Here is a 15,108-nt window from a genome sequence, read left to right as displayed (position 1 = left end):
CATATTTCAACGAAAAATTTAAATTCATCATGTTGTTAGAATCTAGTATTTTTCAATAAACCCGACTCCTATCGATAAAATATTAACATTATTAATAGGAGTATTAATTGTCAAAATCCAATTTTACCTTTAATTTATACATTTTTCGGTCTTTTGACTAAATTCAATTAAATATATATTTTTATTAGTAGAATATCTAATAAATGGTGTGATGCACCCCACCAAATCAATTAAATACTAAATGGACTTCTCGCGAGCAGTTACACTACTCAATGGACTGGTGCACCCCACCAAATCGAGTTTAAGTTTTCCACATTTAGGCGTTTGTAGGGCTCAACATGTTAAGCTATAGACCTTCTATATATTTGTCCCGCTAATGCTGAAGAAAATTGATCGGTTTTAAAGTTGTATATGGATTGCATGATATTAAATTTCCTTTGTACACTGATTTTATTTTATTTTATTATTCATGTCCTGTGTATTAAAATTTTGAATCAGAAGAGAAATAAATTAGCAGGGTTCCGGTCCCGATCAAAAGTCGAATATGCGAATTTCAATTTAATCCTGTGAGTAGAAATGTATGGCCATCATTCATCTTATTAATTCATCCTTCAAAAATGGCAATAATAATTTAGTTAAAGTTGAGCAAATATTATTGCTTCTCAAAAGATAAGAACCAAAAAGAAAACGATGAGTTGGTACTAGTAGCTGCGTAGCTGGCACTCTGAGGGGCAAATGAGGGAACATCTTTTGGTGGAAAAGACAGCTAGAAAACCGAAAGGCACGAGTCAGAGGCGGGCACCACAATCACAACACGGCAAAAGAAGGAAACAATAAATAAAAGCAATAATAATAATAATAATAATAATAATAATAAATATTGTAAAAAACCCCTAAAAAAATACTAAACAATATATTGTCATAAAATTAGTAAATAATGTCAAAAAAAGAATAATAAATAAAATGAAATAAAGATTGTTATACGTAATTGTATATGCGTGGTATTGGCAATGGTAGTACCGTAGTAGACATTGACAACTCCAACCAAGCAGCAAGTAGGAGTGATACTAGCAGCTTTGCGCGTAAAAAAACGACATTTTCGTAATTAAACAATAAAATTGCAAAAATCAATTCAAATTTTTAAGGGATTTATTTTCTCCTTATATAATTATTATATAAAGAAGGCTCATACACGCTGGAACAAGTGTGCCTATAAAATTGTAATAACTAATAACCCTTCCATACAAAACCAATTTCTCAACTCTCAAAATCTGAAATCATCATGGACCAAAATAAAGAGGTAATTTCTTCACTCTCCCTCTCTATTCTCTATACGTTTGCGTTTTAATTCCCCGAAACGATGCTATGTGTTTGTTTGTTAAGAAAGACTAACGAATTGTACCCAAAAAAAAGAGTAGAGAAGTGATTTTTTTTTTTGCATGATTCTACTTTTTGCTTTGAATTGATGTTTCTGTCTGTTAGGTTAGAACTTCGACCTAATTAATCCATTTCTGTGAAGAATCTTAGTTTATCATATAACCTATCTGTATATTTATGTGTTTGTTGCTCTTCTTGTTCATGTTGCTAAACGTTGATGCTACTCTTTTCTTTTGTAGCTCTGTTTAATTTAATTGATCGATTTGTTTTATGTTCAAACTTTTTATATGATGATATCACTTTCTGTCATTTTGGAATTAATCATTAATCCCTTTACAAAACAAATTGATTACCAAATTCCTCTCTGTCATTCATTCCTTTATCCTGTCAGTAGTCTAGAGGAAGCAAGGGTTATGAATTACTACTATAGAAGTCATATTACTAATGTAATAAAAGTATTATTTTTTGTTTTTCATTTTTTTTCTCTTGTATGAATATAGTGAAATGATCCTCAAAAATATTAATTATTTTATTAGGAAAGTATATTTTTAACTTGAAGGCGAATCTTTACTCTTTAGTCAAAAAATAAAAATTGAGGTGTCTGGGGAGAATCCTTACCCTGACAACCATTACAACAGAACACCTCAAATGGTTAGTGCATCATGTAATTTTTGTTTAATTAGACGAATGTTAATAAGTGATAGGCATCCCTCATTTTGCAAATCGATTTTGTAGAGTTAGTTAACCTTAATCAATGTGTTAAGACTTATTGTCCCTGTTTTTGAGAAGAATTATTGATTGTTGACTACTTTTCCTCTGCTTGTAATGGTTCTTCTGGTTTACGAGTCAAAACTTTTTAACCATTACTAATACTTATTAGTTCATCAGAGTTTGTTATGAAGAACCCAATCTGGGCAATTAACAACTTCTTTTCATTTCATAATGTGAAATAACAAACAAGTTCATAACCGAAGAATGGAGATCCTTCTGTTGTGATGAGAAGTCTTCTAAGTTCTAACCTATAAATATTTTCAATGCAGAAAAATGCTCCTTGGCTATCAGTGCCACAGTTTGGGGAATGGGATCAGAAGGGCCCGTTGCCAGACTATTCACTGGATTTCTCAAAAATCCGGGAAATGAGGAAGCAAAACAAGACTAATACTTCAAGAGCAAGTCTTGGTAATGAGGAGGAGCTCAATATGGCTTCTAACAAAAACAATATAAGCACTGATCACAATGAGCGTCAGCACCCCCACTACCACCAAACCAACTCTCCAACTGTAAGATTTCTAGCTACCTATGTTATTCTTTATTTTGTTTGCTATATTTAAAACCACTCAATGATGGTAATGTTATAGTTCAATTAAAAAATTTCTATATAGCTCAATGTGATGGGGTGGTCATTGTTATTTACTATAGTAGCTGTTGTTGATTTATGATTTCTCTTATATTTTTTTGTTATGCGGAAGTAATTAAAATAACTGTCTGCATCTACAATAATATACATGATTACATAAATCTTTTACTCAAAAGGTATTGTTGAACTTTGACGTGAGTTCACAGGGAGAGTTCGTCATACTCTTTCATAAGAAATCATTCAAATCAATCTTTTCTTTCTTTGTTTTCTTCCCTCTTCAAGTTTAAGTCATTTTTTCTTAGATTCTTTCATTGTCCAGGTGTAAGAACTCATCTATAATTTTTTTTGGCCAATGACACACGAGTCCTTGAAAATGCAAAAATCTTACCATAGTCCTTAAGAACTGTAAATGTCAAATATGTTTGCCCTTGGCCATAGACATTTGTCCTTGAGAATGACCAATATAGCCGAAATTTGCGGTTCTCACAATGTGATTTTTGCATTACTTTTTTATTTGATTTTGGCAGTCATAAAACCAATGAGTGTGTCACCAAAATTTTTTAGGGGTTAATTTGGGAGGTTAATCTAAATTAAGTAATATCTGTAGCAAGTCAAGCACATTAATATGTAGTTTTCTAACATGTCTAGTTCCACCACCACATATATTGGGTATAATAATGTCGAACATGGTTTGAGGAGAAATTAGTGAGTAGAATAATATGGTGGAACTTGTACAAAAGAAAAAAAGAATTATATCTTGGAATCTATTTTTTGGAAAAAAGGAAACAAAGAGATAAATACAACCCATCAGGACACCTCTAGTAATAGTAGCTCATGTAATTGTCATTTGCTTCTTTGGCCAAAGCTGGTAGTGGAAACTCATGTTTTTCAATCCAATGACAAAAGCATATGGAGTACTTCGTATTATAGTAGGCATTATATGGAATTATTGTAGGACCCATCATTGCTCATTTTTTAAGTAAGGGCGGTGGTTAGGTTGAAGGATGTAAATATTCTATTACATATGATATGGTAATATAATAGTATATGATGTACTATGTACCAAGGCAACGATATGCAATTTTAGTTGCTGCACATGTATTTGATGATTGGGTTGGGGAAATCACTACATTTCATTGGTGAGAGAGCCATAAAACATGGTAATCGGTGGCATTATATACTTTTTTAAATCTCTATCGGAATCTATAAGTGTTAAATATAATTAATTCAATTTAATGTGAATCATTCATTCTCCCTGCCCACTAAATATCGGATATTTGTGGTGCCTTTTTAATTTATTTTTTTGAGGAATATATGTGGTGCCTAAAATATTGTCTTTGTATTTATTTATTGAATATATCTTTCTGCAGACAAGGAGGAGCTTCCTCAGTTACTTCAACTGTTGTGTAAAAGCCTGATATTCAGGAGCGTCTACAACCTTTTCTCTTGTCTTCTGAAGATCGTTGATTAGGACACTTAAGCTTATGTGTTTGGTTATATTAATTTTTCCCTTGTGTTTAGAAAAACAAACAATTCCTTTTAGCTACAATCTTCAACGAGGATTCTATGTTTTATTTGGACATATTCTGAGTTATTCTTGTTGCAATGTTTGTATCTAGTTAGAGGTAAAGATGGTAAATCGTGTAAATGTAAATGCTGCCCAAGACCAAGAAAACCTTACTACCAGCTCTTAAATATGGGACGAGGGAATTCAGGAAAACAATGGCTTACAAGGAAACCCCTTTGCTTTTTGTTCCTCAATTAATTATTAGCTTAGAGTGAGCCGCAATCACATTTCACTTAGGATGAACCGTGTTTAGTATTTATTCTCTCAAATTTTCATTTATTTCCGGCCTTTCTTTTGTTTTGTTAGACCTCATTCCTCGAGTTATTGGACCTTAAAATATCAGATTCACCGCATGTGGTAGCTTACTGAAATTCCGGTGAGGCACAAGGATGGGTATCATGGTCGCCGCTTGCAACTTGCTTGCTACTCATCTCAACTTTAGTACAGTTACACTTCTGCGGAGGCCTAAACTTAACTGAATCAGTTTTAAATGTCGTGTTACATTATTTTGTTGCTACCAGTAACTAGTGATAAAAATGACTTATAGTTTGGAAAAGTAAAATTGGTCTAAATAATAAAAAGATAACAGTTCAACTTCCCTTATAAAATAAAAACTAGCGAGTTAACGTTGCCTTATTTTAATTTTTAAATCCAACAATTCCTTGGAGATAGAGATATTCAGATTTTAGAGTGGTTCTTTTTAATCAAGATTGTGGAGTGCTAATATATCATCGATAACACATCAAGTTTAGTAGACATTTTAGATTGTATTCTAAACTGTATCGTTGGCTCTTTTCTACTTTTTTTGGACGACCAAAACAATAGCAAAACAATAGTTTACCGATCTTCTAAACCGTATGACATCCAAGTTTAGTAGACATTTTAATCTTGTGAGAATCAATCAAATGAGTTCATCAAATTTGCAATTTTGTAAAAGCATTTCAAATTGAAAATTGTTGTCAATATATTAATCAGTGGTCAACCACGGCATCTTCAGTGTGTACGTGCTCCTGCACGTGACTGTCACATCACATCCACCTCAGATGGACCATTTGCTTGGAAAAATAATCATTTGAAAATTTGCGACCACTAGTATTTTACTAACTCAGTTGAAAATTAACTCTATATCTTCATTCTCCCTTACACACCTTACGTCATACCCTATGAGCAATGAACAGAGAACAGATAGACTGACAGTTTTCAATTTAGGAAGCAGTTTTGCAAATTTGAAGAACTAATTTAACGATTCTTGCAATTTGAGGGGACACAAATTGTTCAATTTAAGATTTGTACTGCCGCTTGGCTTCCATTGCTAATTGAGGGAATCGATTAGCTTAGCAACCAACTCTTTTACCTGGAATCAATCAGTTACGTCCACCAAAACCAGTGGTCCAGGCTGCCAAGTGAGACACTTTTAGGGCCACCATATTTATCTAGATGAACTTTTGATCCGGGGATTAAGTTAGTTAAGCATAAATAAAATTTTACATTAATGTAGTACCAAACTGACACCATCATTTCGTTAAGCATGTCCAAACATACTGGAATATCCACCTATAACCAACACAATGCTTACCAAATAATCAGCATATCATATTAGTCTTCACAAGAACAGCACCCCTCGACAACAAATGGTGTAACTATCCATCACACTCTGTATATTTCACCTAATTCCCATCTGAATAAGAAACAAGTAATAATTGGAGCATGATCCAACAACTTTGGAGAAAATCTCACTAAGAGACCTTTGATTCTGCTCGATATCCTTCAGTATCTCATGCAAGCAAGCACTGTGGTCGGTTTGCAGAAGTCTGACCGCGAGTTATACTTTCTTGATAATCTGAACAACATCTTCGTCTTCAAGTTCATGCTCCTGGAGTAAAACAATGAATTCCACTTGTTACGTGAATGAAAAGGAAATGATACAGAAAAGACACTTCTGTATAGAATCAGAATCAACCTTGCCAACTCTTTGAGGCTTGTGTTTTGCACTTGAACCCCAGACCAGAGCACTGCATCATTTGGAAAATGTAAGCATTGCATCATAGAGAGATTGCTCAACATTATGAAGCAATTAAGCTTTATATATCTAGTTTTGGGAGAAGGTACTCACTACTTAAACTGTTTAAGCATGTCCTTGTGAATGCGCTCACAGAAATCTTCAATTGTCTTCTTCTTAGACGACAATATTACAGGGTCTTCATAATCAGGATTCATACCTTTAGGTTTAGTATAAATTCGAGTTAAATTGAGATACTCCCAAACTTTATCCAGAAGCCCATCAAGGTTCCACTCCAAGTGCGCACTGAATAACAGATAGAAAATAACTCAAATTTCTACCAAGGCATAAAAAAACTCTCAAATATACTAGATGCAATACAAAATGGAAAATACCTAACGTCAAACAAAGACAGATAAGAAAGAACAATGATCCTGGGCATGGGCATAGAGGATTGAACAGGCAGAATAAAGGTAGAATGGTGTTAAATCGAGGTATATTGCCAAGCAATTATAGTTCAAGGAGCCAAATGGGAGGCAATAAATATTAGATAATGAAATCCCTCGAAAATACACTGATAACCAATAAAAAGTAACATTTAAGTTCCTTTACATAAGGATGTATAAAATTCTCATGATGACTACTTTTTCTTAGAAAGGAGGAAAAGGATTGAGGTAATAATAAGATCGTGACGAGAAGAATTACCTGACAGGGCAGTAATGAGGAAGCTTATCTAAAATCTCCAGTTCCTCAAGTGTGATCTGATCAATCTTGTTCACAACATAGATGCAGGGTGTATATACTCTACTGCCTTCAATGACATCTATAAGGTCATCAGCAGTAGCATCATACCTTAGAGTAATATCAGCATTATGAATCCTGTACTCGCTACAAATAGCCTTCACAGTATCAAGATCCAGATGTGTGTTTGTAGCAGTTGAGGTGAAATTGATCCCACCCTTTTCTTTCCTCCTGAAAGTAAGGTTTGGTGGCTCTTTGTTTAACCTGAAGTAGAAATTAAATACAAAAAATAAAAGAAATAAATAATTATCAAGGAAAATAAAAGCAAAAATTTACATCAAAATGTGAGTTTGATTTAGGATTTTTTATCATCTGAATGGCATAACAGAAAGTCGGCAACAAATGATAAGGACCATAAACATATAACCAAATTCCTCTCCCAGAAGGTCCGGGTCCACCTGGTGCATATGTTGGTGGTTACATGCAGTCACACTTCTCTCGTTGCTTAAACAGGTGTATGAGAATGACGAATATTTAGACTGACGTTACTGTGCAACGCTTAACATAATTAAATGAGAATGCTAACAAGTTCAACAGTGAACGCAACAGCAAAGTTTTGGTTAATATGTAAAATAAAATGGACAAGGTTGTTGAAACTTGATCAAGCTATTCATACGGGGATGATTCCACAAACACCCAATGAGGAGTGTTAGCAAGATACTCTCTAACACTCTTTTCAACACATACTCTCTAACTGGTTGAAATTCAATTGGGTCCCACTAAATTTATGTATGTTGCTAGAATAATTCATTATCACAAAAGAAGCAATCCTTGGCAAAATTCAATAATCACTCAGGATCACACTTCGTGGCAAGATGTGCACACTCACAAAAACCCAAACCAAATCCCAGTTACCCAAGGTCTAGAGTGTAAGTGCAACACCATCCACCAATTAATAGCCAGAAATGCTTACTTTCAGAGTAAAAAAGCCTAACCAATAAAATCTTCATTCATCATATTCATGCTATATTTAAGAAGAAAAAAACAAAAAGTAACCAACTAATCAAGTATAGGGTGGTTTATGAAAAATTGAAAACAATAATTGGAGTCCCCTACAGTTGGTCACATAATTGGTGACATGACATAAACATAATAAACAAAAACAATATAACATGTTACCTTATACCAAATCCTTCTAGCTCCTTTTCAATAAGACGCTTATGAGTTATTGGCTTTATTGCATCAAGAACAATTAAAATGCAATTGCAAGTCCTTGCAGTACTTATAACCTGTGTTTGCCAAACAGTATACAAAACAAAATATATATTATTCTTTGTCTGCGTCAATGAGGTATGAAAGATGCATTCTAAACATGTTAATTGCTGCAAATGGAATACTCTGTAGCTAGAACTCAAAAGCTATGTTATTACAAAGCAAAGTTCATTATATAAGTTTCAACACATTAACAGAAAATTGGTGGACCAAAATAATGTATAATTATGACCTAAAAATAGTGTTTTCTCTAAATATGTGTCATGGATCTCACCTCAGCAAGTCAGCATTCAGCAAAATGTAAATAGAAACAGTTTTAAAAGGACAAGCTCAACTAATGGATATTATCCTGACACAAATACCAAATGCAATTGGTAAAAAGAGCATATTATTATTACCTGCCTTCCTCTACCCTTTCCATCCTTGGCACCCTCAATAATTCCAGGGAGATCCAGCAACTGACACACAAAATTAAACATTTACTACTGAAAATTGAATATAACTTAAATATGTATCACAATCATATTATCATAAGATGTCTTATGATTAAGTTTCAAATACAGGAAATATTCATTAAGTCCTAGAAATTTTCAGGGTTGATAATAATGGGACCTTCTTGTCTATCATGTGATGCATTTCAAGAAAAAGTTAATCTGAACCCTTTCATGCTAAATTATAAAATAAATAAAAATTGCAAAAGAGACTCCTCTTCATAGTTGTAAAAACCTCAATCTTCCGATGCTTCATTTGACAATACAAACAAGTCTAGCTTGGGAAACATTAGGAATCTTAAATAGACATTCTCAAATTTTTTAACTTGCCCAACAAGTGCAGTCAAATAAAACTTCAAATATATTCATTTATAATTTGGAGAAAAATATAGACAGATACAACGAAGAGACAAAGCTTAAATCAGTTTCAAAAGTTTAACTCTTGTGTTTACATCGTAGAGGGATAGCTATCATCACAATGCTGCAATGCAAGTATCAATGCCAAAACATGTGATAGAAATAAGTTCATGTGCAGCTGATAGTCAGATCTCAGAAGCTATTGATAATTTGATATAGAGAGGCACCACTCACGTATCATTTATTCTTATCTCAACTATCATCAGAAAGAGGTACAATTAAATTGAGTTTTAGGCATCCCGAAATGTTGAATCTCTTGCCATTAGTAAGAAGATGACAAATTCATCAATGCATACCTGAATTTTAGCTCCACGATATGTAATAACACCTGGGATGCAAGTTAAGGTAGTGAACTCATAGGAAGCAACCTGCAAACCAAAAATAAATAAACTTTTCACACTAACTATTTAACACAAGCTAAAACCTAGATAGTTTACAAAATTGTAATAATTCCATCACCCAAACCCAATACAAAGAGAAAGCTATCTTGTATGCACAAGATGACTGACTGGCTATTAAGTTGTAGAAACTACAAAATATATAAAGCATGTATAATAAAAATAAAACTTAAATAAAAAGAAGCAAGTACGCATTTAATTCATCAGACAAGAGTACATGAGGAATAATTTGAACAAGATAGTATAAACGCATATCCTATGCATTGTTGGATTAGTCAAGCACATATATATAATATATTAGTGTTAACAATTACTTTATTTATATCAGTGAGATACTATTAATATGTATTTAATCACTTTTAATTTAGTAACTGTTTCTATATATGAAAAATATCTTCTAATATCTTAATTGTATCTTAAAGTTTATTTGGAATAATCTAAATTATCCCTTAAAGTCGAGCCTTAATTTGAATAAGGGTAAGCATTAATGCCTGGTCATTTTGTAAAAGCACTCGACATATCATTTACATCATATCGATACAATTCTTGTTGAGTATTGCTTTTCCTTTTTCCATACATTAAACACTAACAGTGCATTTGTTTAAGAATTTCCCCCCTTAAAAATCACTTCGTTTGAATTTGTTTGACAATTATAGAAGTTTTAACATTTATTTAACTTCTGAAAAGAATTAGAATATAAAAAATGGCTAATTAAAAGATAGCATTGAAAGGTTGCAAGGTTGGACTTGCTTTTTCTTGTTGAAAGGTTGCACTTCTTTGGGCTCCATTGAATAATACATTACTCACTCCAAAACACAGCAAAGAAATTAAAGATCGGCCTATCATATAATTGAAGAAGACAATGCATGAGAACTCAAATACTTCCTATACCTCTGAAAATGTCCCAGTCAATTTATTCAGCAGAGTGGACTTGCCAACTGAAGGGAAGCCCACGAGACCAACTCTTGCATCCCCACTTTTAGTAACATCAAAACCTTCACCAGCACCTCCACCTCCCTTTGATGTAGGTGTAAGGAGTTCCCGCCGCAGCTTTGCAAGTTTAGCCTGGCACCATATGGTTATAATAGTCAATTCCTCAACAAAAATAATAATAGAAAAGAGGTAAACAAAAGAGAAGCCAGAAAAGCAAGTAAGGGATAAAATTTAATTCTATTGAGAGAACACTGATTTTGCCTTCAAATTAGAATTAGGAAAAAAAGATGCATGTGGACTATAGAAACCAGAAGAATAAAAAGATAAAGAATATAAGATTCCATATGTTCAGAATTTTAGACATTATTATTGTTTTACCCAACCTTCAAATATAGGGAGAGGGACAGGAACATATCACTATACAAATCAATAAGAAACCCTATGATGTATGGAAACATCCAAATCCAATGGCATGAGTGGAATGCGCTATGCAGCCTATGCCTACAAATAATACTTCCACAGAGGAATGTTGGAAAAGTTATAGTATCCCGATCAATTGCACTTCTAAATGCAATCCCTTGAACAACCATCTCATCTAACCATTTTGCGGTCACACTAACATAGGATAGCACTGGAAATAAACATTATTTACAAGTTTAACATAAAAATATGCCCCATCGTCATCAAACACCAACCTCAACTGAAGCTAAAACAGAAACAGCCAACAAAAAAAAACAGAACAGCACACTGGTCATGTAAATGATATTTCTCTGTTTCTTCTATGTTTACAATATATTAATCAAACAAAATGGACTAACATGTTTACCTTCAGTAACCCCAAATGATGAGCAGTAGCCTTGTTCTTTTGAGTCCTTGCCATCTGTAAAATATTATAAATAACCGTGATCATACTCAAAACAATAACCAAATGACAGAATAAAGTTTGAATTGTCCAAATGACAGAAGAAATACAATCTAAGAGTGCCAACTAGGAGCCTGTTTGAATTGTCATATATGAATTTATTTACTGACATAAGCACTTCTTATACTAATTGGGACAAGCTATGAAAAAAACCTTATGTCAATGTTATATTCATAAGTTATTTTGAGCTTATTTCCATAAGATCTCTAGAATAGCTTATAAAAAGAGCTTCAAGCTTATAAGAGCTTAATTCATTATGAACGCAAAAAAAAAAAAAAAAAGCTTAGAGTGGCACATTCATATGTATGCAAAAAATAAAATTACAAATCAGTGTTCCAAAAGGAAACTCAGCAATCAAACTAAGGACAAAACATTTACATTCATATGAACCCATGTAAAAATTGAAGGATAAACACAGAACTTAAATTAGGTCGGTCATAAACAGTTTTAAAGGAAAAAAACGATCGTGATTAGTAATCAAATGGCAGAAAAATAAGAATTAATTAAAAGACAAATAAAATAATTCCATCCACACATAAACAATTCTATCAATTTAATAAAAATATATTCAAAATGTTAAATCAGCACTATTATAAAAAACGCAATGTTACAGTATAATAAATCGTATGTATGGAACTATTTCCCTATGTTCCATTGAGAAAAGAATAAAACTAAGCAGCATTTGATCTTGTGGTAAAGAATAAGTACCTCATCTTCGATGTCTTTGATTTTCTGCATAACCGTCGCCATTGTTGAAGAAAGATAAGCTCGGAAGCAAAGCAGAAGATATTGAGTTTACTTCTGGCAAAAAATAAAATGAAATTGGAGTTTGAAACCTCTGCGATGGTGAATGGATACAGGTTTAGAGCGTCGACTTGTACTGGGGAAGAGAATGAGACTGAAGAAAGTGCTAGAACAAATATGCAGAAACGCTTACGGTGGGACCTAGGGTAGAGTATTTGATTCTTGAATCCATACTACTCTGGACAACGGTATTTGCCATTTTATTGGGCCGGCCCAAAATAATCGGACTCGAGACAATGTTTATCCCTTATTCCTCCCCTTAATTTTGTTCGTTTGGTTCCAATACAATAGTGAAAACTATATTTTACATTATCAGATGGCAGAATCCGATAAAAATAAGCAAAGACATAGACAAAAATGACCTTAAAACAAAGATTAAATTATAAAATTCTTTTGCATGTACAAAGATTATTAATAAATTCTTTTGCAAAAAAAATCTGATTAATAATTATTTTATTTAAGATTCGGACTCGAATTTTTTAGAACGACTTACCATTACCTGAAACTTTGCTCACTATTTTAGATACCTTTTGTAGTATTTGTTTTTTTTATGTTGGTTCAATTGTGAGACTACCAAGGCAAACCACCTAGTATTTCAAAAAATAGAAATCTATGATATTCTACTATTTTAAAAATTAAAATTAATAAAATTTAATATAAAATTAATAATGTTTGAACAAATATTAAATGAATTCACTTTATTATCATTTAGAAAAGAAATATTTTACGGAATAAATACATTAATTTAATAAATGACTTTGTATTTTTAATCATCAAAAAAATAAATTTTACTCATCCTTTGTGAATTAACTAATATATTTATATTGTGTTTTTAAAATGTTTAATCTTTAAATTCATTCTTTAACATGTGTTAACACAGTCCTGCATCCGGACCTTTTTTAGTCTATCAATAGTCAAATGAATTTGTCGTTAGTCTATATATGAATTAAAGAAACGAAAGAAAATTCTTTTACATCAGTATGGTGGAATTCAATATAATGTCTAGATATACATCAAAAAGAATATATAGTGGATCGAATAAATATGAAGCAAGTTCAAATAGAATACAATGATAAGAAAACCCTATTGGAGTGCAATTACATTGTATATTTACTAAAAATAACGAATTTATTTATATGTAACATAAAATTACTAACTGATTTTTTCTCATACCCCAGAGACACAAGTTTTAAAAAGGATTGCATTTCTTATTAAACAGCTCAACCTGCTAAAAAAAACTTCCAGCCTCCAATGGTTGAAAAACGGGTCGAGTAAATCGTGATAAAAAGTGCCGGTAGGCTACAAAAGGCACCGCAAGGATTTATAAATAGGATTATAAACTTATAAAGCAAACAATACAATAAAAAGAATCATTTTGAAAAGTATGCAAAAAAATTATATCCCCTAGCCCTTTGTGCTTAAAATTAACCTTAGTTTGGTAGTATGCGCGCAATATAGCCTCTATCATGAAATCAAGTAGTTGAAGAGGACAATAAATTAAGCAAAATCCCGGATAACATAATACAAGTTTTTAAAAAGTCAAATACGAAGAAAATTGTAAATGATTAAAAACTTAAGCTCTAAGTTTGACAAACAACCAAATACAAGGGCAAAAAACAATTCTCTAACACTCTTGATTCATCTAGAAGACCAACTCGTGAGGCTTCACACCGGACTTCAATGAAAACCTGGCACCTAGGTAAGTCTTCAAGTCTGGAACAGTCTCGATGGCTTTCAACAATGAGGAATCAACAGTCTTTTGATCGTCTTTCTTTTCCTGGGGGAGCACCTTTTTATCCTAAATAAAAAGGCAACGGCATTGCAAAGATAAGCAAACATAGGGAAGTCATAAAATATTGACAAAATAAAAACAAAAATAAAAAACTTATCAAACAAACCTCTTTCTCTGAATCAAAGAACTCGCCCTCTCCCTTGGTTTTCTTTTTCTCAGCTTCCTTAGAGAAGTACTTATCGTCAAACTTATCAACATTAACTGAAGAAACATCTACTTTGGTTGATGTCCCGATAACATAAGACTGATTCACACGCCTCAATGGGACTCCATTGATCTTAAAAGGACCTGAAGTGGTGAGAAAGAAGAATATGAAAACTGGCCAGAGATAAAGAGAATATAATATATCTCTAAAAGATGAGTATCAATCAATATACAGGTACGATGCTTGAAAAAATGCATCAAAAGCAAAAGCTAGAGTTGAAGTATATTAAAAAACACCATATATACAACCACCAACTATATAGCACGACAATAGACATGCACAATGGAAAGCAATGGATAAGAGAAATAATTGTTTAATTGCAATGGTAAAGAAGCAACAGCAGTAGCCTACAGTAAATCAGGAAAACATCTTAACTTATTAATCAAGTATGTTAAGGGTTGTAAAAGGTACCAAGATGTATATATAAAGCTATGATTTTATTTCCAAACCCTGAACCTTAAATTAAGCAATGCCTACAAGTAATTGAATTACTGAAATCTAAAACAAATTCCAGAGAAACTACTCCAAAAGCCTACTAATTCAAGCAATAATATCTGATTCACCATTTTCATAGCAATAATTTACCAAATGCAAAAAGAAAGACAAACATCACAAGTAATCCCACGAAATTGTATGACATTTACAAAAAACATAAAATCAATAGAAACTGCATAACAAGCGACAATTTTTATTATGAATTGAAACCATAGTATAAATTTCACAACTAAAACAACAACAGAAAGTGCGGCCCAAACAACAATATTTATTATAGGGGAAAAATAGTTACCAGTAACAAGAAGAAGGCCAGAAGGAAGCTGTTTCAAAAACACAAC

At 32.5% G+C, this 15,108-nt stretch overlaps 3 protein-coding genes across 3 annotated transcripts in view; 1 reads left to right on the top strand and 2 right to left on the bottom strand.

The window, feature by feature from the left end:
• Window positions 1-1,141: 1,141 nt before the first annotated feature.
• LOC101493860 (uncharacterized) lies at window positions 1,142-4,580 on the top strand. The gene is made up of 3 exons (XM_004502814.4): window positions 1,142-1,300; window positions 2,418-2,657; window positions 4,105-4,580. The coding sequence occupies exons 1-3, from the start codon at window positions 1,283-1,285 to the stop codon at window positions 4,150-4,152; spliced, it is 306 nt and encodes a 101-aa protein (XP_004502871.1). The 5' UTR covers window positions 1,142-1,282; the 3' UTR covers window positions 4,153-4,580.
• A 1,187-nt stretch (window positions 4,581-5,767) lies between these two features.
• LOC101493541 (developmentally-regulated G-protein 3) lies at window positions 5,768-12,365 on the bottom strand. The gene is made up of 10 exons (XM_004502812.4): window positions 12,183-12,365; window positions 11,379-11,432; window positions 10,511-10,684; window positions 9,518-9,589; window positions 8,712-8,771; window positions 8,221-8,330; window positions 7,006-7,305; window positions 6,415-6,606; window positions 6,262-6,313; window positions 5,768-6,174 (listed from the first exon to the last, which is right to left on the bottom strand). The coding sequence occupies exons 1-10, from the start codon at window positions 12,222-12,224 to the stop codon at window positions 6,124-6,126; spliced, it is 1,107 nt and encodes a 368-aa protein (XP_004502869.1). The 5' UTR covers window positions 12,225-12,365; the 3' UTR covers window positions 5,768-6,123.
• Window positions 12,366-13,755: 1,390 nt separating this feature from the next.
• The window catches only part of LOC101493226 (60S ribosomal protein L6-2-like), a 2,140-nt gene continuing 787 nt past the window's right edge, over window positions 13,756-15,108 (bottom strand). The window contains 5 exon segments of the mRNA NM_001279217.1: window positions 13,756-14,076; window positions 14,177-14,358; window positions 15,063-15,065; window positions 15,067-15,072; window positions 15,075-15,108. The exon segment at window positions 15,075-15,108 is cut by the window's right edge and continues 2 nt beyond it. Of these exon segments, the coding sequence (NP_001266146.1) occupies window positions 13,921-14,076; window positions 14,177-14,358; window positions 15,063-15,065; window positions 15,067-15,072; window positions 15,075-15,108 (381 nt within the window). The 3' untranslated portion in view covers window positions 13,756-13,920.

This window comes from Cicer arietinum, chromosome 5, assembly GCF_000331145.2.
Source record: "Cicer arietinum cultivar CDC Frontier isolate Library 1 chromosome 5, Cicar.CDCFrontier_v2.0, whole genome shotgun sequence".
NCBI lineage: Eukaryota > Viridiplantae > Streptophyta > Magnoliopsida > Fabales > Fabaceae > Cicer > Cicer arietinum.
This window is presented reverse-complemented; position numbering and strand designations above follow the sequence as displayed.